The sequence below is a fragment of the Quercus robur genome, chromosome 8 (genome assembly GCF_932294415.1).
Source record: "Quercus robur chromosome 8, dhQueRobu3.1, whole genome shotgun sequence".
Classification (NCBI taxonomy): domain Eukaryota; kingdom Viridiplantae; phylum Streptophyta; class Magnoliopsida; order Fagales; family Fagaceae; genus Quercus; species Quercus robur.
The window spans coordinates 39,886,915-39,912,704 of record NC_065541.1 but is presented as its reverse complement, the minus strand read 5'-3'; the positions used below and the strand labels follow the sequence as shown (position 1 = coordinate 39,912,704).

The following is a 25,790-nucleotide window of genomic DNA, read 5'->3' as shown; positions in this document are numbered from 1 at the left end:
GGAGGAGCCTAGATTTAGCCGAGGAAAAAAGAGAAAGGGCAATGATCCAATTGGCCTATTACCACTAAAAGTTGAAGTAAGGGTACGATACTAATATAAAACTAAGGCCACTAGGGCCAGGCGACCTCGTGATGAGAAGAATTTTCGGTAGTGCCAAGAACCCTTCCTGGGGTAAGCTGGGACTCAACTGGGAAGGACCATATCGCATCATCTCAGTGGCAGGAATAGGTGCTTATTATCTGGAAGATTTAGACGAGAAAACTGCACCTCGCCCATGGAATGTAAACAATTTGAAAAGATATTATTATTAATGAAAACAGCTATGCCTGTGTTGTATCCTATGATTATCGCGCATTTGTCTACTCACTTCCATCTATCCAAGTTTTAAACAAAACCTAAGTCCTGCATGGCTCCTTGGATCACAGACTTAGGGGAAATTAACAACTTATGGCATCTATCCAAGTTTTAAACAGAACCTAAGTCTTGCATGGCTCCTTGGACCACAGACTTAGGGGAAATTAACAATTTATGGCGTCTATCCAAGTTTTAAACAGAACGTAAGTCCTGCATGTCTCCTCAGACCACAGACTTAGGGGAAATTAACAACTTATGGCGTCTATCCAAGTTTTAAACAGAACCTAAGTCCTGCATGGCTCCTCGGACCACAGACTTAAGGGAAATTAACAACTTATGGCGTCTATCCAAGTTTTAAACAGAACCTAAGTCCTGCATGGCTCCTCAGACTAAAGACTTAGGAGAAATTAATAACTCAGGACTTCTGTGCAATTCTAAGGTATGTTCACAATCTTGTATAATAGCATCTATTGTTCTAAGTTCATTGCACGGTCTTGCCCTTTCTCATTTATTTATATCGGTAGGGTTGTTGCAAAAATCAACTAAAGAAACACTAGCATTAACTCGGAACAACATAATGGAATTCCATCAACATCAATCATAAAGATAAGGAAAAAATGAAAGAAAGAGCATTCTATATTAATAAGCCAAAAATAATACAATAGGAAGTCTTTGCAAAAGAACAAAATGCAGTACAACTTCCGTTCGAAATAAAAAAAAATATACAGTAATAATAATAGAAACCCTAGGAGCTAAGCCTCAGCAGGAGGATCCTCTTTTTGCTCTGACTGAGGAGGTGGAACATCCTTAACTTGGAGATCTGCCCCGTGATCCTTGGTGACTGCTTCCTTAGTGAGATCCTTAGCCTTTGAGGAGGTTTTCTTTCCCTTACCCTTGCCTTTGCCTTTCTCTTCTTCCACATCCTCGCCTTGGAAGGCTACCTGACCAGAACCCTTAGTGATTTCAACTAGGGGGATGGCATCAGGAACAACCATAGCTTGCTCGGAAGCTCCAATGGCATCGGCAGGGATCTCCTGGATCTCTGGAGGGAAGAAGCTCTTAATGCTGCAGGGATCCCTGTATACCTCAAGTAGCTCCTCGGAAAGCCTAGCTTCAGTCTCCTCTGCCCTAAGCTGATAAGAAGCCTTCTTTTCAGCCTCAGCTGCTTCCCTGACTAGTTGAGCCTCTTCCTTGGCAAGTCGGGCCTCTTCCTTGGCTTTCTGCAATGCTGCCTTGAGATCCAGCACAGCTTGCTTTTCAGTAGCAAGGTTGGTCTCAATCACGTACAGCTTTTGGCGTTGATCTTCAGCTTGCCTTTCAGCAGTCTTCAAGCCAACCTCAGCACTCTTGAAGCCTGACTTAGCTGCCTTGAGATTCTCAGATAACTCGTGGTGCTCCTGCTTGAGGGCTCCTAGGGCTTTCTCCACCTCAGCACGAGAGAGGGCCTCGACATAAGCTAACTTGCGATTGTCGCGGCACCACTGCTCAGCCACAAATACTTGTTGAATGATCTGCATAAGAAATGACAAGATAACAGGTTATAAAATGAGATGATTTAAAAATCCTACCGATAAGAGGGTGATTTGCCTTACCATCGCAAAATCTCTCTTTAAGGATAGGAAGAGTTCAGGCTATGAAAATCGCTTGTAAGCCTCCATATCCCTGGGAAGGAGAATGGGTTGCTCCAGAGCCTCAGCAATGTAGCCCGCTCGGCCCCGATTGTACTCTCGGATTGAAGCATTGTAGGGAATGGCTGCTCCGTCCACTTCAAACCGAGGGCTCTAGGTGCGCGGAGGCATACGCACTTCAGCCCGCTCTATCTCTTCTTGGCTTTCCATTAACGGAGCCCTTTTGTCCCGTTGCTCCCGAGTCATTTTTTGCTGTTTGCCGCCCTGGCGAGGACCCACCTCACTTTCCTCGAGGGACTCAACCGGCCTCTTTTTCTTCAGGTTGGGATTAGCCTTCAAGTCGAGATTGGCTAGAATCTGTAGAGGAGCTGGAGGATGGTCAGAGTGGGTTTGGCTCTTAGTGGGCGCCTTCGAGGTTTGCCCCTTACCTCGTGCAGCCATTAGTTTGTGCAAACTCTTTCTCTTGGAACCCATGTTGTCAACTTCCTCGTCAAAAGAGCCGTCCGAACAAGCAATCACGATAGGAGGAACGCCGACCACGGAGTTCCTATCCAGTTCTCCCTTAGGGTCTGAAAGCTCGATTAAAGGAGCTTTTGGGATATCTTCCTCAAAGTAAAATTCGTCTATCTCTTATTCTAAAGAGAGACGAGAGGACTCAGTCTCCTCCTCAACAAACGTGGCGGCCTCAGGATTCTCTTGTGGGGGAGGCAGTGCAGCTGGTTGAAAGTTCTGAAGGACGGGCAAAACTACATGCGGGAGATCACTTCGAGCCAAAAATCCTGGCTTCGACACGTCAATCTTGGCCAACCTTGGACTACTAGTTCTTATAGAATGGCCGACGTTCGTGAAAGCGCAGGATAAAGGCTCGTAGCCTAGGATCAAATGAGCAGCACGTAGTTGCCCGTCCGTATAAACGAAGATCTCTGACCTAAGGAGGTAGTTCAAGGCTTGAACGTTCATAAGACTCAACCGAGGAGCGACGTGGCGCCTATTTGCAAAACAGCCAAGAAGGAAATTTGTAGTTAAAAAAAAATGAGGTGTTTGAATCTTCAAATGAAGATAGACTAAAGGGTTGAACTCCTTTCCCAAGGGATTGATCCTAAAGGTATCGCACTTGGTTCTCCTGCCCGAGTTGGACAATGAAGACCGTCATTCCACTCCCCTGAGACAATTAGGAAGTCATTCTTCATACTCTTATTGGACTTAGGAAGACAGGAAATTAGCCTAACGACCTCGGACTGAGATTTAAGGTAATACCCTGCTTTGTCAAGATGGTGGCACTCGTACATGTGGACTACATCGTGCCATGTAAGGCCTAAGCCCATCTGCTCGTTCAAAACATCTATGCTACCCAAAACCCTAAATAGGTTGGGAGCGCATTGATGTGGTGTCAACCTATGGTTACACAGGTAATCCCGAGTAATCCTACGCATGGGAAGCGTCATTCCTCCCTCTATAAAAGCGATCATGGGAATGACAACCTGACCCACTTCCCTTTCGGTCAGCACTCGTTCCGGAGGACAATACTCCAAAACCACGCCCTGCAGGATGCAATACCTTGCTCTAAAGGCCTCCATGGCGGCCGGAGTATCTACTAGACACTTGAATTTACCCATCTAGACAATCTGATAGGCCGAGAAGGAGGGCCGAGATGAAAATCGAGATTACGAGGGGGAAGGAGAACTTACGGGAGTCCTTATAACAACCTTTGAAGCACTTAGAAATCTCTTCATGGAAAGAAGTCTCACAGAAATAACTATGGAAATTCAAAGGTCTGGAATGTTCATGAATATTTGGGCGTTATGTTAGGGTTTTTCTAATGAATTAAGCAGAAAATGATGTGGGTCACTTCAAGGGGACCTGACCTCCACGGAAGAGAAGAGAGAAAGAGAGAGAGATAGAGAAAGTAACTGAATGAGTATTATTCATCAATGCCTATCTGTTACAAGTTTATGCCCCTTATACCCGTGGACCCTTCTAACTAACCCATGGTCCACTAACTACCTCCTTAACCACTCATCCCTTTATTAACCAATGTAACAATCATTAACCCATAGTAACTAACTATTAACCCATAGTAACTAACTATCTGTTACAACCAATACAAGCCCATCACACCCAATGATATAGACTCCTAACATTACCTCCCCCTTTTACAGCACCTTGCCCACAAGGTGAGGGAAAGAAAGTTGCAACTGATGTAGAGACTCCCAAGTTGCATCTTCAGGTGAGGCACCTAACCACTGCACCAACACTTCAGTTATGACTCTGGATCTCAAGGACTTACTCCTGGTCTGCAGAATTGCAACAGGTTCCGTATACACTTGCCCTGAATCATCTGCTGGAGGCAAGGTAGGTAAGGGTGTGACATGTTGGCCCAATTTCAACTTCAAACACGACATATGGAACATAGGGTGGAGCTTTGATTCTGGGGGCAGTTCCAACTTGTAAGACACAGTCCCAATTCTCTTCAGCACCTTAAATGGTCCAAAGTATCTTGGAGACAACTTCCACTTTCCTTTGTAAGCCAATGACTGTTGCCTGTAGGGTTGCAACCTGAGAAAAACCCAATCCCCTACTGCAAAGGACCTCTCTTGCCTATGTTTATCTGCTTGTGTCTTCATCCTGCCTTGAGCAACAGCCAAATGATCTCTTAAGATGTGCAGAACATCCTGCCTTTGACTTAGCAAGGAATCTAGAGCAGCCACTCTAGTCGTGCCAGGAACATAACTGTGAAGCTTAGGGGGAGGAAAACCATACAAAGCCTCAAAAGGAGTTAGCTTCAAACTGGTGTGGAAGGATGAGTTAAACCAGAATTCTGCCAAGGGTAACCAAGAAGCCCACTGATGAGGTCTATCACTGGTAAAAGCCCTCAAGTATTGTTCCAAGCATTTGTTCACTATCTCCGTCTGCCCATCTGTTTGAGGGTGATAAGCAGTGGACGTTGCTAGAACAGTGCCTTGTAGTTTAAATAGCTCTGACCAAAACAAAGAAGTAAAAGTTGCATCTCTATCACTAACAATGGAAGAAGGCATTCCATGTAGTTTGAAGACATGTTGCATGTAGAGAGAAGCAATTTTGGCTGCACTATAGGGATGTGAGACAGGAACAAAATGCACATACTTAGTTAATCTGTCCACCACCACCAAGATAACTTCAAACCCCATAGATTTAGGAAGGCCCTCCACAAAATCTAGGCTCACATCAGTCGAAGGGGTATTAGGAATAGACAATGGTTGAAGCAGGCCAGCTGGAGAAGAGGTATCAGATTTGATCCTCTGACAAGTATCACACTCTCTAATAAATTTCTTAAGGTCAGTCTTCATCCCTTTCCAATAAAAATCACTCTTTGCCCTTTGAAAAGACTTTAAGAACCTCGAATGACCTGCTAAGGGACTGCTATGGACATGATACAGAAATTGAACCTTAAGGGGGCAAGATGGACCAATGTAAAACCTTCCTTTGTAAAATAACAATCCATTTTGAAAAGTGAAACCCTTAGGTGGAGTCCCTGCTTGGACAGCAGCAATAAGCTGTTGGACAGATTCATCCAAAGAATAACTATCTTGCAACACCTTCAACCAAGTAGGATCAGGGACTGTCAAAAGCATTAGGCAACTTGCTTTGGAATCAGAAATAGAAGCAGAAAGAGAAGTAGACAGATTAGGAGCAGATCCAAAAGTTCGTGATAAGGCATCTGCCACCCTATTATCACACCCTTTTTTATATTCCACCACAAAGGCATATCCCAATAGTTTGGCAAGCCACTTCTGTTGAGATCGTGTAGCAATTCTCTGTTCCAACAAGAACTTAAGGCTTTGATGATCAGTCTTCACCACAAAAGGCCTACCCAACAAGTAAGACCTCCATTTTTTAATTGCAGAAGCTAGAGCCATTAACTCAGTTTCATAAGTAGATAAATGAAGGTATTTATCTTTCAAGGCTTGACTGTGGAAAGCTATTGGTCTCTAATCCTGCATTAACACAGCTCCCAAACCCTTCCCTGAAGCGTCACACTCAATGATGAATGGCCTAGAAAAATCTGGGAGAGCCAGCATAGGGGGCTGAGTCACAGCCTCTTTTAGCTTTGTAAAAGCTTCCAAGGCCTTATCATTCCAATGGAAGGAATCTTTTTTTAGGAGATCAGTCAAAGGTTTGGCAATGGCCCCATACCCCTTAATGAATTTCCTATAGTATCCAGTCAGCCCTAAAAACCCTCTCAAAGCCTTGACAGAATCAGGTATAGGCCACTGAACCATAGCTGAAATCTTCTTGGAATCTGCCCTAACACCCTCCCCAGAGATGACATGACCCAAATATTCAACTTCAGTACAGCCAAATACACACTTGGACTGCTTGGCATATAGCTGGTTAGACATCAACACCTCCAAAACAATTCCAAGATGAGACACATGAGCTTCCATGGACTGACTGTAGACTAAAATATCATCAAAAAACACTAGGACAAATTTCCTCAAATAGGGTCTAAAGATAGAGTTCATTAAGGCCTGAAAGATGGTGCATTAGTCAATCCAAATGGCATAACCAAAAACTCATAATGCCCTTCATGAGTTCTAAAGGCAGTTTTAGGAACATCCTCACTCTTCATCCTAATCTGGTGATAACCTGACCGGAGATCTAGCTTAGAAAACACTGAAGCACCTGCCAATTCATCTAATAGCTCATCTACAATGGGAATTGGAAATTTGTCTTTAATAGTAGCCTTATTTAGAGCCCTATAGTCTATACACATACGCCAGCTTCCATCAGCTTTCCTCACAAGCAAAACAGGTGAAGAAAATGGGCTTTGGCTAGGCTGTATTGACCCTACTTCTAGCAACTCATTTACTATCTTTTCAATTTCAGATTTTTGAAAATGAGGATACCTGTATGGCCTTTCACACACAGGCAAGGTTCCTTCCTTGAGGTTGATGCTATGTTCATGACCTCTGATAGGTGGTAAGCCAGTGGGAACAGCAAAAACCTTGGAAAATTCATTCAGCAAATCTGCCAGCACAGGTGGAAAATGGGGTTGGTCAAAGGACACAGGGGCTGCAATCGTAATTTGCAGCACTAAACCCTTCCTTGTTGACCCACTGAAAAGCTTGCTAGCATCAGAAATGATCGAGGAAGCAGGCTGCAATCCCTTGAGAAACACCCTTTTTCCCGAATGCAGAAACTCCATAGTCAACAACTGAAAGTTCCAACTGATTACCCCCAAAGTACTCAGCCATTGGGTACCTAAAATTACCTCACAACCCCCCAAATGTAAGACATTAAAATCCAACACAAACCTATGTCCTTGCAAAGTGATATTGACCCCATGACAACTTCCCAAAGTCTTAATAACTGTGCCATCAGCTACTTTAACCTCTAATATCTGAGAGGTATCCAAGTGCAATTGCAGCACAGGTAACACAGCAGCATCCAAAAAATTATGGGTGCTCCCAGAGTCAATGAGAGACACCACCTCATGATTCTGGATTCTCCCTTTAATCCTCATGGTATTGGCAGTAGGATTCCCCACCAAGGCATACAAGGTGATCTCAGCAGAATTAACTTCATTCCTTGAACTAACATTTGTATTGTCCATTAGAACTTCCTCCTCAGTAATCTCCACCAGTGGTATCCCAGAAGTTTTAGGTTCTATCTCATTTACCCCCTCCAACAAAAACAATTTAGCCCCTTTACACTTATGCCCAACTTGCCATTTTTCATCACAGTTGTAACATAACCCCTGTTTTCTTTTTTCCTCCATTTGGGCTCCAGTCAACCTTTGTAAAGGAAATTTGGTTCTTGATTCTATTCTTGGTTCTAACTTCGGTGACCCAAAAACTGAAACTTTACCATTCTCAATTGTATTCCTAATTCCCTTCCTACTATGGCTTAAGTATTCCTCCTGAATTTTTGCCAACCCAAAAGCCTCATTAAGAGTTTTAGGAACCAACATCCTAACAGGTAGTCGAATTTCATCCTTTAACCCACTTAGAAAACAACTTAATTTGTGTGTCTCAGATAAACCCAAAATTCTATTTGACAAAATTTCGAAGTTACCTTTGTAAGCTATCACCGTGGAAGTCTGTTTGAGTCTAGTAAGAGCCTCCATAGGATCATCATACGCAGTGACACCAAAACGTGTCTGCAAGGCTTTAATGAAGACCTCCCAGCTACTAAACCCACCCGATTGCTCTGCATCCTGGAACCAAATAAGAGCTTCCTCCTCTAGATGATACGAAGCCATCATCACCTTCTGGTGCCCTGGGGTGTTGTGATATGAGAAAAATTGGTTGGCCTTGTAAACCCAGCAAGTGGGGTCTTCTCCATGGAATCTTGGAAAATCCAATCTTAGGTTCTTGATAGAATTGAGGGTTGAAGACTCTGAATTTCCCCCATTATTGTTGATAAGAAGAGCTCAGGAACCTGAATTTGGGATCTGTTGGCGTTTTTCCTCTGCTTCCGCAACTTTTTGCATGAACCCAGCGATGGTTTGCAATTGCTTCTGGATTTCTTGTAATGCATGTTCATGATTTTCAGAGATCCTTGCTAAAGCCGCCAATTTCTCTGAATTTTGCTTCTCTGAATTTTGTGAATTGGGATTTTGTGAAGTGGAACGTGTTTCTGTCATGGTGGTATGAAAGGATCAAAGGCTCTGATACCAAATGTTAGGGTTTTTCTAATGAATTAAGCAGAAAATGATGTGGGTCACTTCAAGGGGACCTGACCTCCATGGAAGAGAAGAGAGAAAGAGAGAGAGATAGAGAAAGTAACTGAATGAGTATTATTCATCAATGCCTATCTGTTACAAGTTTATGCCCCTTATACCCGTGGACCCTTCTAACTTACCCATGGTCCACTAACTACCTCCTTAACCACTCATCCCTTTATTAACCAATGTAACAATCATTAACCCATAGTAACTAACTATTAACCCATAGTAACTAACTATCTGTTACAACCAATACAAGCCCATCACACCCAATGATATAGACTCCTAACACGTTGGAGTTCTCTGGACTTCTTATATGATAGTAGAAGAGAAAAGCAAAAAAGAGTCTCCTTGGGGTTTTATATAGCAAGGGGAAAAAGAGAAGGCCACTCCCGCTCAAAGATCTAGGAGAAATGTCAACCGTTGGATCTGCGCTTCGCCGTTGGATATGGGAGACATAAAGCCGCCTGGATTAATAAGTAACGCCTTGTAACTTACAACGTGTCAAAATCAATTGTTCCCCACACGCGCGAACCAGAAATTAATTGGTTCTGCCTTTTCAAAAGTCAAAACCTCGCTTTTCTCCTCGGATGGATATAAAAAACCGGAGTTTTGAGGGGTTATTGTAAGGACTACGGCCCAAAATAATGAGTAGGGCCTTGGGCCCGTTCGAGGAGGCAGCGTGGCTCAGCGATCCACGTTTTAAGCCTTATCACGAGAGGTAGAGAAAAAGGTCCGAGGAGGAATTCCTTCTTGGACACTGAAAATTTGGAGCCGAGGTACGTCTAAGCCACTGAAGCCCATCTCCTAAATACGTGAAAAGGATGGAAACACAAAATATCTCAGCAAAAGTTGCCACCACCACATTGAATGCTTTACAACTACCTTCCTGGCCGCATTAATGTGGAGAAGACCCCTGAACAGTGTTGCCTTGGCCATAGTAACTCACAAAGGATTGAAAGAGGTGTCTGATGGGATGGGTGCTCAAGTGGAGGCTTGGATGATCAACAAGTGTAAAGCCTAGATGGTAAGGAAGGGTCTATATAACGTATAGAAATTCCCATAAGAAAGGGATATAGAAAAAATAGGAGAGAATACGGTGGCATGCAAGGGAACCCTAATGTGCTGGTTTGTATACACAAATTATACTTTGAATCTCCTCGGATTGTGAGACTTTTCAACATAATGGTTTTTGTTCTTGTCTATGTGTGCCTTTATCCCATGCAAACCTCTGTCTAACTTATCTAATCTTAGTTCTTAAACCCCATACTCTACTAAATTCATTGTGTTGGGCTTTTTGGATCGAGACTTCATACGATTGGGGTTTGGGCTCCAAAAATTGTCCCCCCACAATTTTCATGCTTATTTATGTTGTATTATTTTCTAATAACCTTATAATATCATGAAATTTTATTTGAAAGACTGTTTCTCAATTTTTTTTAGAAAGTGTTAGTCAATCTTACTAGTATTTACAAATTTAATACAATTATTTTTATTTTAATTAATTACTAAAGTATTTATGATATCATCATGATTTGACCTCGATTGAACCTTGGTCCAACCTTAAGAGCACTTGTAGTTGTGGAGCTAAAAAGCTATAAAGCTATTTTAGCTCCACCAAAACACAAAAAAACCCATACAACATTGAAGCTAAACCTATTTTTTTTAGATTTATTGCTACAGTGCACATCTATCTATGAATGTGCACTGTAGCTTAGAGCTAAAAAAAAAAAAAAAAAATTTATTCCCTGCTCGGTTGTGTGTGTGGCTTTGATGGTTGTGTGTAGTAGATATATTATTTTATTGTAGTAGATATCTTATTTTATTGTGATGTTTATATTATTTTATTGTGTTGAAAGCTAAAATAAATCTACTGTTACAGCATGTGTGTAGGTAAAATAGATAAAGTAACTTTTTGTGATGCCAAATAGTTAAATTTTTAACTCCACTGTTGTGAATGCTTTAAAAACCTTAAACCTCTTTCTTTACCGGTTATTTGAATGGTCCAAATCTGAAAACCACAGAGAACATACAAAAAGAAGAAGAAGCCAGGTCTCTGGTTTTACAATTGAAAAACAAAGAAAAAAAAATCAAATAAATGAGAGAGGGAAATTAAAAAAAAAAAAACTCTTTTCTCTCTATTCACCAATGTAATATATTAGAGTAAATTATATTATTTTCCCTTAAGCTGTAAGAAATTTTTTTCCCCCCCAAAAAAGACTCCCAAATCTTAGTAAAAATGACTATTTCATCTTTAACGTTGGTGATAAGCGTAATAAATAAAATAAAAATATAATTTCCCTTAAGTATTGCCTTGTCGAATAATGTGAGAGAAAGAGAAGCTCTGTAGAGAGCTAATATAAGATAAAGCGTCTTTGATAATATGCCCAAAGGATGAATGCAGCAAGTTATTATGACATAAAGCATTTATAGAGATTGCCGAATCACCCTCAAAGCTAGACCGACGAAAGCCAAGTTCATAAGTACAGCTCTTCTAGTTGCCAAAGTCTCCAATAAAACTACTACTCTGATACTTTCTTCCTGCAAATTTTCAAACACTGCCCATCAAAATTTGTTTTTAATTTGTCTTCTAATTCTTGAGGACCTCCTCTTCAATTGTCTTCTAATTCTTGTAAAGTGTAAAAACACTCACCAACCGTTTGTAACATCTTGTAAAGAAATATGCTAAAAGTACTCTTAAGTTTTATTATATAAAGTCTACAAACTGATGTAGTGATAAATCTGATTGGTATACTTCAACAATTTCATAACTTAATATTTAAATTACCTTTTTATGATTGATGACATTTCAGTTTGTAAGTTCAATGTTGTAAAATTTGTAGTACCCATAATACTGCTCTCTTGTAAAATAAGATAAAACTTTTATTGATTATTACATTTCCCATTCACTTTGATTTTGTTAAAAAAAGTGATATTTAACGGTTTTTCATAATTTATCACATAAAAACGCATAAAGGTATATATATATATATATTAGAATCCACTATAGTATTAAATATGTTAAATGCTGACCACAATTTTCATCCAATGATGCACATTTTGGATTTCAGGGCACTGCTGAGCAGACAATGAATGACGGTCCCTCGTGTTAATTCCCTTTGTTGTCAGTGGGCCGCTACTTCCCCTTATGGAGTCGGTAAGAGAACCGAGCTTGGTTTTAGAACCAAAACCTGCAACTGGTACAGAGATGGTACAAGCATACAAGCCAGTTCGAGAGCAAGAGTCAGGAGTTCCACTGGGTCGAGATACAGGGGCGCATCGCCAGTAGATATCGAGCTAATTATAGTTGAATCATCATCAGTGGCAGAGGTATGGGGGAGGCGGGAGTCGTGAACCATGAAGCCAACAAAAAATGCATAATTGCATGTATATATTTTGGCAAATAGGGGACGGTTCGACCAGGTACAACAATTGTTTATCATTTCTATCATAATTTTGCAATTTTTAGACTTTTGAATGGGACCTTTTGGGAATGATCTCTAGTCGCCCATGTCCCAATCCTCCCTTTTGTAATTACGTTGGTTTTGACTTCAATGCTTTTCCCTTTTTTCTTTTAAAGAAAGACAGAAAGAAAGAAAGAAAGAAGGAGTAAGGGGTAAGAAGATTCAAACGATCCATCGTATTATTTGGTGTTAAGTTTGACGGAAAATTTACACGTAGGACATGTGACTTCTGTACCCACTATAGAGTTAGATTCTACCGCTTAAAAGAATAATGTTAGTGTCCTAGCATTACTCCACTTAAAATTAAAAGAATAAATTGACGTTCATATTAGCCTAAAATTTTGGGGGGGGGGGGGGGGGGGGGGTGGTGTGTGAAAGAAGAAGAAAAAGAAGTTAAAGCTGAAATTGATTTAATTTGACCATTTTGATGCCCTAGAGCCCAAATCTAGTGGGGAGAGAGAGAGAGTGAATTAATCTGTTTATAAACAGTTTGGTCTTGGTTCAATAGGAAACTCGTTCATGTTTGTTTATTTATAAACAAACCAAACTTGAGCATCAATTTTAGACTTGTTTAATAAATGAGCATGCCCTAGAAAATAAAATAAAATTGTTCATGATCAAGCTCATGAACAATAGAACTCAATAAAATACAAGCCGAGTTTAAGCCAGTTTTTGGGCTTGGTAATAAGTTTGATATGGGCTTGAAAAATAAGCTCACATCTTACTAAACCTGTACTTAATTGGGGTTGTGACCACTTGTCTAAATCAAATGTACTTGTATTGGATCTTGATCTTAAAAACTTGATATTGAGATGAAACTCAACTTGACTAATGAATCAAGCCAAGCCAAGTTGAGTTCAAGTTTATAAACTATCTAACAAGCTCAAGTTTAAACATAGTTTGTAAGCTTGGTTCAAGCCCAAGTTAAGCTCGAACATTTTATATTGTTGTCGAGCTGAAAGTATAAATCTCGACTAGTTTACAGCCTTACGCTCCATAATAATTTTGTAAGCTTTGATTTTTATTTTTTTTAAGGTTTTGTTTAGATTGATGGAAAATGTAGAATTTTTTTTTGAGAAAAAAAAGTATGCTAATATGAAATTATTTTCCATAGAATGTTCTCAAAATATGAAGCTAGTAGAGCAGGTTGAAATGAAGAAGCTATATATTTAGGATAGAAAAATGAGAAACTAATATTAATAGGCTGTAGTAGAAATTTTTCTTGCCTTTTTTGAAGTTTATTGAAATTAATAATCGCATCTACATTATATCAACAAGTCCTTGTCAACCATACCTATCTCATTATCTATCATATACTTAGAATGTATGTGTGGATATCCTGTAATTTTGTCCTCAAATGCTATATTTTGACCTTATACAAAAGGGATCTCTTGTTGTTGCTTTTGCTGCTGTTGTTGCCATAATTTCAACTGTATAATACTACACCTTAGCCTTCTCTCTTCAAACTGCCCACATATAATCAATAAAAAAAAATGAGTTAATTTCCAATCAATATATGTACATCGGATTCCAGATTGATGCTCTTGTTTGATAGTTAATGATTAAATATATTATATTTTCATGTTTGAAGATAGGAAGGAAAAAAAGTCTTGAAGCTTGGAAACTTTTTAAACTACTGGTAAAAATTACGCACACACTGTATCTTTGCACTATATGTTATCAAATAAAGGAAGTTATAAAAGAAATGAAGTTATATGAAATTACTGATAATTTAGTGTTTATATCTTACCTCAAGGGTAGATATGGTTCTAAGAAGCTCAAGACAATGCTCTAAAACTAACTTCTCTTGAGCCACGACCTTTGCTAATTTTGATAGCAATACAACAGTCTTCTCAGCCTGTTGAAGCAACAACTTAAAGTTGAGTCAAAGTAACATAAGCCAAAGATAACAAAGCACAATAATATAACATGGCTTAAACAAGGGCTGCCTACCGAGGGTGCAAGACAAGTTAACATTGATTTGATAGAAGCTGTGAAATCTAATGCATTTCCAAGAGTGAAGCTAGCTAATTGTGTGTCCACCTATAACAAACATGTAGTTTAGTTGAACAACAATTCATAACTGGCAGCAAAAAAAAGTGCTTTTGTTTTTTAAGCCTACCTTTGCACCATCAATTAGGGGTACTCTGCAGACAACAGAATGCAAACATTCCTTGGTCCTGGAAACCGCTGATAGTTGCTGCCTTTCCATATCTCCCCAAGCTTCTAATAGCTTAATCTACACAAAAGATCACATATTGATCCTTAAACAACATCATTTGGATGAATCATAATGTTGATATTTTATTCATTTGAATTTAAGAATTTAAGAAATTTATATTATTAGCAACTTCTTACTTGGGAACAAAGTACAAAGTTCAGTTTCATGTCAAGCTTTTCCTTCTGAATTTGTAATTTCTTTTGTAGAACAGAATGCCGCAACTTTGTAAGACCGTCCCAAGCATATAACAAATTTCTCTGCCCAAAAAATGAAAAACAGTTATTAGTTAAGATTGGATACAATCCTATCCATTTCTAAATAATTAAAGAAACCTCATTTTCATCTCAGATAAATTTGACCAGTCGATCTAATTGGAAAGGTAAACACCTCCATATATATACATTTCAACTAGTATTGATGTCTTCCTGGTGATGAAGTGGTAGTTCATGTTGTTCATATGGATTTGAAAGTATCATCTTGACCCTCCTTTCTAGTTGATAGTATTCACATATATAATCCAAAGATGCCGTATAAAAAGCACCCTTTGAGGAAGGATATCAAATCAAAATTTCAGAACCTAGCTAAGTAAGAACTTCACAACATCTGCAGCCATACAAAAGCAAAGCATCGATGGAATTTATCTCTCTCCACTTTTCTTTTGGTTTTGTGCCATTAACTTAATAAGTCCTTTCTTTCATTATGAATGTTTCTCATTAATATATTGAAAACGAGATGCATTAAGCATCAACCCATCTTCAAGGCCTGGAGATTGATTCACCTGGCCCGAAGTCCAAATTGAATCTTTTTCCATTCCTAGTATCATACAAGTTCTTAAATTGTTAGTTTTTAAATTCCCTTCAGACGAATAACCCTTCTAAACCTTCAATCAAATATTTAATTTGAAAACCCCCTATTATCTTAATCTCCTACGAAATTATGCAAAGGTGGTTACAATGGTCTTATAGTGTGCATTTTCCCTTGATTTCTGATAGAAGTACTAATTTTTAGCCTTCAGCTTCAACAGCCACCGCTTTAGAGATGCAAAATACTACAGCAAAGCCAATTTGATCATCCTAATTTTTGCCACACAGAACAAATCAACAAGATACAGCAATTGTCTGATACTTAGTTACCACAAAATGCTTAACTTAGAACACCAAGACAAAGTTTTCATATACAAATCTATTTACCTAAACTATGTTCCTAAAATACCATTATACAAAGCCACAAAGTAACACAGATATCTTAAATCAATCAGAACATGCTAATCAAAAAATAAAATAACAAGCAATGCACACCTCTGCCTGATTAGCTATACTCCAATTGACAGCCTCAGCTCTAGCATTGGCATACCGCCACTGCATCCACCGATTATGAAGCATCCGTAGTTGATGAACGGTCTCTGAATTGCCCAGGACCACCACGGGCATCGAATTAGACAAAGATTTCTTAGTCTTGAACAAGTCCAATCCCATGTTAAACAATTTCTCAACACCCGTCCCCCTTGAATTAGGACTATTTGGAGGCTTCAAACTAGAGAAAGACATTGGTAATTTTCCTTTGTTTTCCACAGACATTGGCGGTGACCCTGTCCGTCCTGGTGACAATGCCCACTGTGACTTAGCACTCGTTAGCGAATTCACCCTCTTGATCGCATTTTTTATCGTAAACTTCCTTGATGACAACGCAGGAGAACCATCCCATGATGTTTGGCTTGGCATACTTGAATCTGAATTCCCTCTCCGAGTCCTTGTTACTAAATCCTTCATGTACTTTGAAGAGCCCTCTAGGCTTGATTTCCTCGAGCTTATTGAATTTGTGCCTTCCGCAATAGCTGTAGAATCAAAATCAGTAAAGCAATCAGAGTCAAACTCGTAAGCATTAGTAAAGGAATCCGATATTTGTCCCATCGATCTCCGGTATATGTCATTTTCATCAAAGGACAATCTTCCAGGTACAATACCCGAAGCTTTAGACGAAGAACTAAATTTTGCTGTATTTCTCATTGACTTTCCAATACTTGGTCCATGATTTTCTTTGGCGCTCTCCTTCTCATTCTCAAACCTATTAAACTCTGAGCATCTTCCTTGTCTATCAAGAAAAATGGTGTCACCCTTGGCGGGATTTTCATCACTTTTTCGATCTTTCAGCCTCTCATTTCCAAGATGATCTCCTAGAGTCTTAGAGGAAGAAGAAGAAGAAGTTGTTGCAGTTGTAGTAGTAGCAGTGGCTGTAGTTGATGAAGGCCAAAGACCTCGCATAAATCCAGAGTCCTCATGGCTCCGGTGGTGCTTTTTGGTTTTGTGGCGGTTTGGTGAGAGGGCTTGATTTGGAGATGGGATTCCAGCTTCAAAGGAAGTAGTAGTAGTAGAAGTAGTGTTGTTTGAAGTTGGAGATAGAAACCTTGAGCTCACTTCCCGGGATTTTGGTCTTCTGGGTTTGAGAGATTGATCTGAAACAACCACCTGGTCATTCTCATTCTTCATGTTTAATTTCTGTGAGAAATGGGAAAGACTTTTTTTTGAAGTAAACGTAAGGCCTAGAAAACATAGAGAGAGAGAGAGAGAGAGAGAGAGAGAGTTAGTTACGAGGTATAAGGAAAGAGAATGTTGGGAATTTGTTTCGACTTTTGTGTGTGTTTGAAAAGGGGATGAGACTGAGAGAGATTATATAAACACAAACAAACATAAGAAAGTGGCGGCAAATAAAATAAGAGTTTTATGCCGGCGAATGAGGGATTTGCAGTTTTTTTATATGTGAAATTACCAGAAAAGAAGTTCATGTTGGCCGGTTGAGTAATCAAAAGTTGATGGGCTTAGAGTGGCAAAGGGGTGGTTTTGGAATTTTCGGTGTTTGGGTGTTGGAAGAGATCAAGAGTCGTTGGGGTAGTAGGACAAACAAAGCAAATGAGAACTTTTATTTATTTATTTTTGAATTATTGAAAAAGAATGAAGCAAATGGGAACCTTTTGGAAGTTTGGGAAGTAAGAAAGAGTGATTTGTCATAACTCAAATGTGAGGGTTGTACTTGTTCTGCCTTCTGTTCTATTGGTTGCGGCAAGTTAGACTTGCAAAACGGCCTTCATGGGTATGTGCCACGTACATGAAGGCATTTTTCACACAACTTAATTGGACCAAATTCAATTCCGTTGCTATCAAAAAAAAAAAAAAAAAAAATTCAATTCCGTTACTCTCAATTATTTTTTGTTTCTTGGAGGTCAACTTCCATCTTCGTTATAATAGGATTGCATGCATTTAACAATCATACACGAAAATTAAAGAAAAATTAACACTTAAAAACACAATTAAATTGTATCAACTCAAAGTAGAGTTATAAGAATACAAAAATTAATTAATATAGATTAAAGAAAGAATAAAAAGTCTCATTTAAAAAAAAAAGAAAAAAAAAAAAGAGAACATGGATTGAATGAGAGAGAGAATAACAAATTTATGTTAAAGAAGATGGAGAGAAGAGAAGTAAAGGAAAAAAAAGGAAGTTGAAGAGATGAAGGAAGAATAACAAAAATTTAGAAAGTAGTGGAGAGATGTATTAGAAATAGGTGAATGATGTGACATAACGATAGAGTAGCAAAATTAATTGCTAGGCTTGTATTTTTATAGATTATATATAGATATAGATATAAAAATATCGCGTCCATAATATTTTCATAACAAATTTTAGGTGGTAAGTTATTATTGGTGAATAAAAAGATAATTTTAGTGATGGACTTATATTAGAGCTAATAACAACTTGTCCTAATGGATTTGTTATGAAAATGTTGTGAAATTATACATAAATGATAGATGATGATGTACTAAGTTGAAATAATAAGTAATTTTATACATCTATATTTTTTTTTGAGAGAGAGTTTCAACTTATGGTGTCTACTTCTGATGATAACTCTTTATCATCAGACCAAGACACCAATCAGTTTTTGGTGTAGGCGGAGATTGAACCCTAAATCTCTTATACAACCATCAGAGACTTTACCAGTTGAGTTAACTGAAATCCACTTATACATCTACTTTAGTGTTTTCAACACAGGAAAACTACTTGGAAAAATAATGGTTAGTTATAGCCAAGTGCCTTGTATTAACTGGCATAGCATATTCTCCTTAATAAAGATCAAGGTTTAAATGTCTTTATCATTATCGAATTATTTAAACAAAATGTGGCTATTCAAGTCATTTTTTTTTTCTTTCTCAAAAAAAAAAAAAATGTCATTTTTTTATATGGAAGAATTCGAGTCATATCTTTATATACATCTTACACAAACACGTATGGATTTGAAGGAACATGTAATGTATGGTCTGTTTATCAGTTTATTGTTAAAATATTGTGTACATATATATTTTCATACGTGTATGCCTTTGAAAGTGAGAAGGCATATCTGTTTATATAAAAAGTTAATCATACATTTTATTAATTAAAAAAAAAAAAAAAAACACTTCCAAAGTAGAGAAGTACAAAGGGCAAGCGTTTGTTTACGACTAAAAGCATGCAAAATCTAGTATTTATAATTTCTTAATAAAAGTTTGGTACAATATATTTTTATTAAGAGTACAACAGGACTTTAAAAAACAAATGAAATTTTAAAAAGTTGTATCTAATCATAAAGAAAAAAAAAAACAGATTAAAAAAAAATTAACTGATTTACAATGCTATTAGTAACAAAAAAAAAAGAAAAAAAGAAAAAAGTAATTTACAATAACAATAATAATAATTTACAATGATATAAACGTTAGCATCCTAAATTATTAGGAAATTATAGGCGACCAATTACAATGTGTAATAAAATAATAGTAATATTTTGTTCATTTTTTTGAAGTCATTAATTCAATACTCAGGAATCAGGAAAGGATGACCGGCCCAAAAGGGGCAAAAGAAGTGAAAACATAAAAACATTAGTCGAAATAGGTTTAGATTGAAAAATATTAAATAGAAATAGGGTGATATGGGTCAAAAATGAATTATCGGATGCCAAATGATACATTCGGTCCAGTTCGCAGTGAAGTAAAAATGCGTGAGAAAAAAAGAAAACGCCGTTGCCGGGGATCGAACCCGGGTCACCCGCGTGACAGGCGGGAATACTCACCACTATACTACAACGACTTGCTTGTGTCTTAAAATTATAGGACTTTTTACTACTTTATCCGATTTGAAGAGTTCCCATATTTTATATCATTAGATCAAAGAACAGGCTTAAAAAATTGAAAGAATTTAACGGTGCTTTGAGAGATAATGGTCCAAGGTCCATCTAGAGACTGGAATATGTGAATAAATAAAATTAAAAAAAAAAAAAATCAAAATTCAATGCTTACATGATGATCTATTTTCCATTTGTTTTGTCCTCTTCATTTAAATTTTAAAGTAATTCACTACTTTAAATTGCCTATGTATTCAACTCTAGTTATTTTAGCCACCAAAAAAAAAAAAAACTCTAGTTATGCTTGCAATTGAATGAAACATTGCTCACTAGCTAGGAGTCCAGGAGATGAAAAGATAAATTTGAGATAAGTTTCCCTTAAAAAAAAAAAAATATATATATATATATATATCTTATTCAAGTTGTATATTTATTATTAAACTATGCAGTTTTTTTGTTTTTTGTTTTAATAAGTGAATTAAGCTTTTTAAGAGGATAAATATATCCTCTACAAACCGAGGATTACAATACTTGTATTACAAATAGAATTAGTGATTACTTTGTTTGGATCCTGTGTAAGATTAAATACAACGAACACGGATAGAGTTATACCAATGGATTGGGGCGTTGAGTACTAGAATATGAGAAGGAGAGCTAAATGCTCTTGGATGTAAAGTTGTTATTCACTTATTCCCATCACCTTCTCCTATCAAAATCTAAAAACCTTCAGAACTTGCACATTGGTCACTTTGCCTTTGGGATGAAAGATCTGAGTTCTGAGACTTGAACAAGCTCTTGCAATTTTTCTTTTGCTGCTCTGACATCATTTTGAGCTGCCTCCGTTGTTCTTCAATCAACAACTGTAAATTTTGCTGAACCTAACCGAGTGAAGTATACAATAGTAAGTTTATCATTTGAACAAGTAATGTTAAACTGCTCTTGCATAAAGAGGCTATAAGGAACTTTATTCTTTATTTTTTGGGGGGGGCTGGATAAAGGAACTTTATTCAATTACTGAGGGATTAAAATTACTTTACGCGGAGACAAATTGATCGCATGTACCATGCGGGAGAGGGAAGTGATTGTTGTAATTCTATGACTACATCATTTCTCACAACTATTCTACGTGGTTGACTATGAATAGTGGAGAAAAAAATAGTAAATTCATGTAAAAGTGATAAGCAACCAGTTATAATCTGTCGCATATGATAGTTGTGGGAAATATGTGGTAAATGTTGTGATCTTGGGATCCTAGAATAACTCGATGTACACTAGTGTAGAAATAACCAATATGGGTGTGTAGATAGAATTTTCTATTAAACATGTTTAACTATTGGAAGAAGAGACAAATGGATAGCTTGGAAAAAGAGGCCTTTAGTTAACACAAACACATTCAAAATATGGCATATATGGAAGCAAATTTGCATGCTGCTTACGTTTAGATGCAAATTTCTAAAATCCTGTATAGAAATCAGGCGGTACTGTACCTCTAATTGTTCATTAAGACTCCTCTCCACTTCAAGTTGCAGTTGCAACGTCTCCTTCATTTGCATACTACTGCTAGAAAGGCGCCAAGTAAGGGTAAGAGACTAAGAGTAATATAAGTGATTGCATGAGAAGGTTAGTACAGTAAAAAATATTGAAAGGAAGAGGCAATAGGTGACTTTTAAATTCTAATGTTGCAGTAGGAAAACTAAATTCTTTAATGACAACATATCAAAATGCTTATGGCTAGCACTTCATCAAGAATTTTACATTTTCATAGGGAGCTGATCAGGTATGCGGCCATCTGCCCTTGTTCTTCTCTCAGATATTTCTGCAAAATACATAGTGATATCAAATCAAAGCTTACTAGTAAACTAGTTATATCAAATTACTTTGATTAGCAAGGAAAAACTAAGTGGGCATGATAAGTTTGACAAATGTTCCAACCAAGTAAAAGAAATTTGACAGTGGAAAAAATAGAACAAGAAAACCTGATTAGTTAACCATGCATGTTGTGTCCTAATCAAGTAGGCTGAGAGGAAAACGTTGAGCTCCAAATCAGTTTGGAGGAATCTTCCTCCAACTCACTATGTAGCGGTTGAAAAGACCATTAATGTGTTGTTTAGTCACATAACTTTTTTAAATAAGTCATGTGAGTTGTTTAAATAATACACGTCTTATAATTTGTCAAGTATTGAGTTGGAGGAATTTCCTTTAAACTAGTTTGGAACTAAGCTATGTCAGGCTGAGAGGATGCAGATCTAACAAGATTTTTCAACACTCATGCATAGCAATTAGCAAGTAATTTTTTAAACAGTTGTTTGGCAGACATACTAAGATGGAGCGTTTTAGTGGTTTTCATTTTATTTATTTATTTTTTTTCATTTCAATAGAAAGTTCATCAGTAAAAATTGAGTCCTCAACAAAAATGCAAATACTAACTTAATGGAAGTATGGGCGCACCTATTTAGTATGACACAAGGAATTTGTTTGCTTCAGGTATGGATTGAATTAATATAGGAATTAAAGCCACAGGAAATTATCTACCGATAGAATTGATCCCATTTTTTTGTACTTTGATATTGCTAAATGAAGCAGAGGATAGCAGAAGGCAAGATGAAATATCATTGACATTATCAACAGTTCACTGGCACATTAACACTCAAAGAAACCTCCATGAAAACGTCACAGTTCAATTTTGTTAGGAAGATACCAAATTCTTAGTCGGACAACAATAAAAACTAGAAATTATATAACTTCCACTTTTAATAACAAAAGTAAATATTTAACAAGATATACCCTCGACAGAGTAGTCTGGCATGTGTACAGCAGTTCGATATTTCTGCAATACAGATGTAAAAGAAATGGAGTAGAACGAAATTTCACATATTAATGTTTGCATAAGTATATTATAAACAGGATTTCAAAATGCAATCTGAAAGTTCTTAAAGAAAAAACTTATACCTGCAAATGGCTTTTCACGTTAAATATAGTCAATAAATTTGTGTCCATCAACTCCAATATTGCTTTTGGTGTTGCCTCTGTGATTATGATGGGTGAATGAATGTATAAAAGAATTCAATATATGCATGATATAATTTTTTTTCCCTTTATTAAATCAGCTAAAAGCTTAAAATCCAATAACTTACTCTCAGCACCACCAAGGCGATTAACACACTTGACGAACTACTCATGAAGATCTTGAGTCCATTTGATTCGTTTTTTATTTGATGGAGCTGGCCTGGTTGATGAACTGTGACAACCCTGTTTCCAACATGAGAAAAGCCAAAATCCCATAAAAAAGTTTCAAAATGTTGAAAACCAGACATGCATATTACCCCTCCAAAAAATAGAAAGAAACGAAATCTAGAGCAAGCAGGCAAAGGTCAATTACATTAAGAGCCTGATTTGCATGATCAGGAACCAAAAGTTGCCTCCTGACAAAGGCTGCATTCTCACAAAGCAACATGTTTTGGTCATGTGGAAAAGGCTTGCTGCTATTGTTGCTTGGAACCATATTAGACATCTCTGAAGAAGAACAGTAATAATTGCTGCACAAGTGAGATTTCACGAGTGACTGCAAGGAGTCCTTGAAGTCAAAGTTGGAGCTAGATTGCTCAGCTGAATCAGTGGAACAGTTATTATCCCCAGAAGATTGACACGAAGACAAGATGTGTGAATCGTAAGTAGGAAATTGTGAGGCCGAAGGAGAATTGCCATCTTGATGCTCATATTTTTGTTGAAATTCTATGTAACTTTCAGCTGCGTGAAAGGCTGAGGCTAGTGACTTGAAAGGATCATTCATGGCTGGAGTAATCAATGGAGGTTCAGTGCAATATAGTTGGGAAAAATCATCCATGGCTTTGTCAGATTCGTGTTTGGAAATCAATCTTGGCATGAATCATATAGAGCTGACAAGTCTAAATGTATATATATCCTACAGGATTGTGCAATAACACCATCACTGTTTCTGAATAATGTCCTAATTTCTCTCTCTAAAATTCTTAATTTTGTAAAAGAATAAAAAATGATTCAAAATTTTAATGGAAGGCAACTTTTGTTTTATTGTTCTTTTGAAAATCTTTCACTTGACACTTTCTTTAACAGAATCTAGAGTTTAAACCCTAGTGTAGTCATTATAAAATCATATGTGAGTACTTGTACTGCCCTCAAGAATATTATTAATGAGCACACGGTGACACATGCATGTTTTCATGGATGGAATTAGGAATTTACCTTTTGGGGGCAAAAAAAAAAAAAAAAAAAACCCCTAAAATTCAAAATTAAATTCATGCATGAAAAATAAAACCAGCATTTATTAAATTTTAACAAAATGAAAGACAAAAATAACTATTTCTTAATCATTTTCAACTTAATCATTTAGGATATATAAAAATGAAATCAACATTTTTTTTCAAATTCTGAAAACATCTATAATTAATTTTATATAAAATTTATTCTAAATTTTGCAACAATTTTGTTTTAATGCACAGAATCAAAAAGTTTGTTAGAATTTTATCTTTTATTTTGTTGCAAAATCTTGTTTTGATTTCATTCATGATTGAAAATGCTCATTCCATAGTTGTGATAGAAATGGGAAGAGTAAGTATAACCATTTTATATGAGGAAGCAATATAGATATACATCTCTTTTCAATCCATTTTAAATTAGAAAAATGCACCATATTCATCTAAATGTATTTATGTTCATGTATAAACTATAAAGGATGCCAATTCTCGAAAATAAAAATAAAAACTATAAAGGCTCCCATAAGTGGCAGCTCCAGAATATTTTTCTTGGGAGGTTAACATGATTTTTGTCATGGGCGAGCGAATAAAAAATAAAAAAGATTTTTTTTTTCTTGTATATACAACTTCCATATTATATACAATAATTTAAAATAGTATTCTAAATACAATATAGTATACAGTACAACTATATTGTACAATAGTCTAAAAATGTTATTAATAATTTAAAGATTGGTAAGACAACAATTATTGAATGCATAAACAAATATAATTAAATAACTCATCATACATTTATTTTTTTGCCCAATTAATAATAACTTATTATATTTATATGTAACTATCAATTAAATGAAAATGAATGATAAAAAAAATAGTAACACACCTAGGAGTAGGACTGAGAGTAATTGTGAAAACTAAGAAAAAAAATAGTAATCGATATAAGTTTTTGCTTTTGAAGTATATGATTTTTTAACCATACACGTGATCCATCTCTTGGAATTAGAGCAAGCATTAAAAGATTTCTTGGACTTGGAAATCTATAGAGCATTTATCAAACAGAGAGAAAAATAAGAAAACATAGAAGGGAGAAAAAGAGATAAAGAGAATGAGAAAAGAATCACAGATATAGATATATATCTGTTGGTTGTAATGGTGGAGTCATTTTTTGCTAATGAAGAAGAAAAATGAAAGAAAAACAACTCCATCTCACTATCAATGGCAAATTAAGCCAAAGTCGTAGAGAGAAGGTTTTTTTTTTTATTAAAAAAGCGAAGGAGCAAAAATTTGAAACATTTTTTTTTCTTTCTTATAAAATTATATATTTTAAGAGTAGTGCTACTGACACAACACTTTTACAAAAATTTTACTACCAAATTTAGGTGGCAAGTTGTTAAAAGTAGGTAAAAATGTGATGTATTAGCAAAAAATATATATATAAAAAGGGTAATGTAATTGTACGTCCAGATAAAAACCAATTATAACTTGCCACTTAATCTTTATTATTAAATTATTGTGAAAAATTGTGAAAATAAAATAGCATTAAGATAATCGTAGTTTATTTTAGCTAGGTTCAAACAAAATTTAGGGTCAAAGTGTTTAAATTTTTATTTTAAGGGTCAAAATTAAAAATTAAAAAAAAAAAATTGGCCAAGTCAGTGGCTTGCATGTAACACCGCCCCTGACTCCCATACATTTAATGTGGCCACTTTTACTTTACAACAGGTTGTACTAATCGGCAGTACAGCCATCCAAGTTCAAAAAGCATATAGTTAGTGCATTATACGAAGGAGAAAAAGAAACTAGTAGTACAATTTTAAATTTGAGTTGTTGTACACTTGTACTTCGGACTTCAGCGGAGAGAAATGTCCAGGTACGACAATGATTGCTGAAGGGAAAAATGCGTACACAAATGGACATTTCCTAAGACTATCTAAATTTCAGGATATTACCACGTTGAAACCAATGCACCTTGTTAACTAAGGGTCATGTTAATGAGTGTCTTAAGGACACTCGTTAACAATTTATTTTAGAAAAATTTT

General features: G+C 36.7%; 2 protein-coding genes, 1 non-coding gene and 2 pseudogenes across 3 annotated transcripts; all 5 read right to left on the bottom strand.

Moving 5' to 3' along the window:
• Positions 1-1,106: 1,106 nt before the first annotated feature.
• On the bottom strand, positions 1,107-2,456 carry LOC126696279 (uncharacterized). The gene is made up of 2 exons (XM_050393044.1): positions 2,160-2,456; positions 1,107-1,865 (listed from the first exon to the last, which is right to left on the bottom strand). Exons 1-2 carry the CDS (start codon positions 2,454-2,456, stop codon positions 1,107-1,109), a joined length of 1,056 nt encoding a protein of 351 aa, XP_050249001.1.
• Positions 2,457-5,950: 3,494 nt separating this feature from the next.
• LOC126696278 (uncharacterized) lies at positions 5,951-8,607 on the bottom strand (annotated as a pseudogene).
• Positions 8,608-13,327: 4,720 nt separating this feature from the next.
• On the bottom strand, positions 13,328-17,065 carry LOC126695473 (QWRF motif-containing protein 3). The gene is made up of 6 exons (XM_050392229.1): positions 15,672-17,065; positions 14,511-14,630; positions 14,275-14,391; positions 14,106-14,195; positions 13,903-14,010; positions 13,328-13,618 (listed from the first exon to the last, which is right to left on the bottom strand). The coding sequence occupies exons 1-6, from the start codon at positions 16,857-16,859 to the stop codon at positions 13,526-13,528; spliced, it is 1,716 nt and encodes a 571-aa protein (XP_050248186.1). The 5' UTR covers positions 16,860-17,065; the 3' UTR covers positions 13,328-13,525.
• Positions 17,066-19,413: 2,348 nt separating this feature from the next.
• Positions 19,414-19,485, bottom strand: TRNAD-GUC (transfer RNA aspartic acid (anticodon GUC)). Its single transcript has one exon. It is a non-coding gene; the product is annotated as a tRNA-Asp (tRNA).
• Positions 19,486-19,997: 512 nt separating this feature from the next.
• Positions 19,998-23,621, bottom strand: LOC126696277 (myb family transcription factor PHL5-like; annotated as a pseudogene).
• Positions 23,622-25,790: the final 2,169 nt, after the last annotated feature.

Excerpts from the sequence above, each read along its gene's own strand:
- LOC126696279 (XM_050393044.1), bottom strand. The coding sequence starts at position 2,456 with ATGGGTTCCAAGAGAAAGAGTTTGCACAAACTAATGGCTGCACGAGGT. Across the intron at positions 1,866-2,159 it reads AAGAGATAGAGCGGGCTGAA|ATCATTCAACAAGTATTTGT; the intron begins GTGCGTATGCCT and ends TTTCTTATGCAG.
- LOC126695473 (XM_050392229.1), bottom strand. The coding sequence starts at position 16,859 with ATGAAGAATGAGAATGACCAGGTGGTTGTTTCAGATCAATCTCTCAAA. Across the intron at positions 14,631-15,671 it reads GTATAGCTAATCAGGCAGAG|AGAAATTTGTTATATGCTTG; the intron begins GTGTGCATTGCT and ends TTTTTTGGGCAG. Across the intron at positions 14,011-14,105 it reads TAACTTGTCTTGCACCCTCG|GCTGAGAAGACTGTTGTATT; the intron begins GTAGGCAGCCCT and ends TTGCTTCAACAG.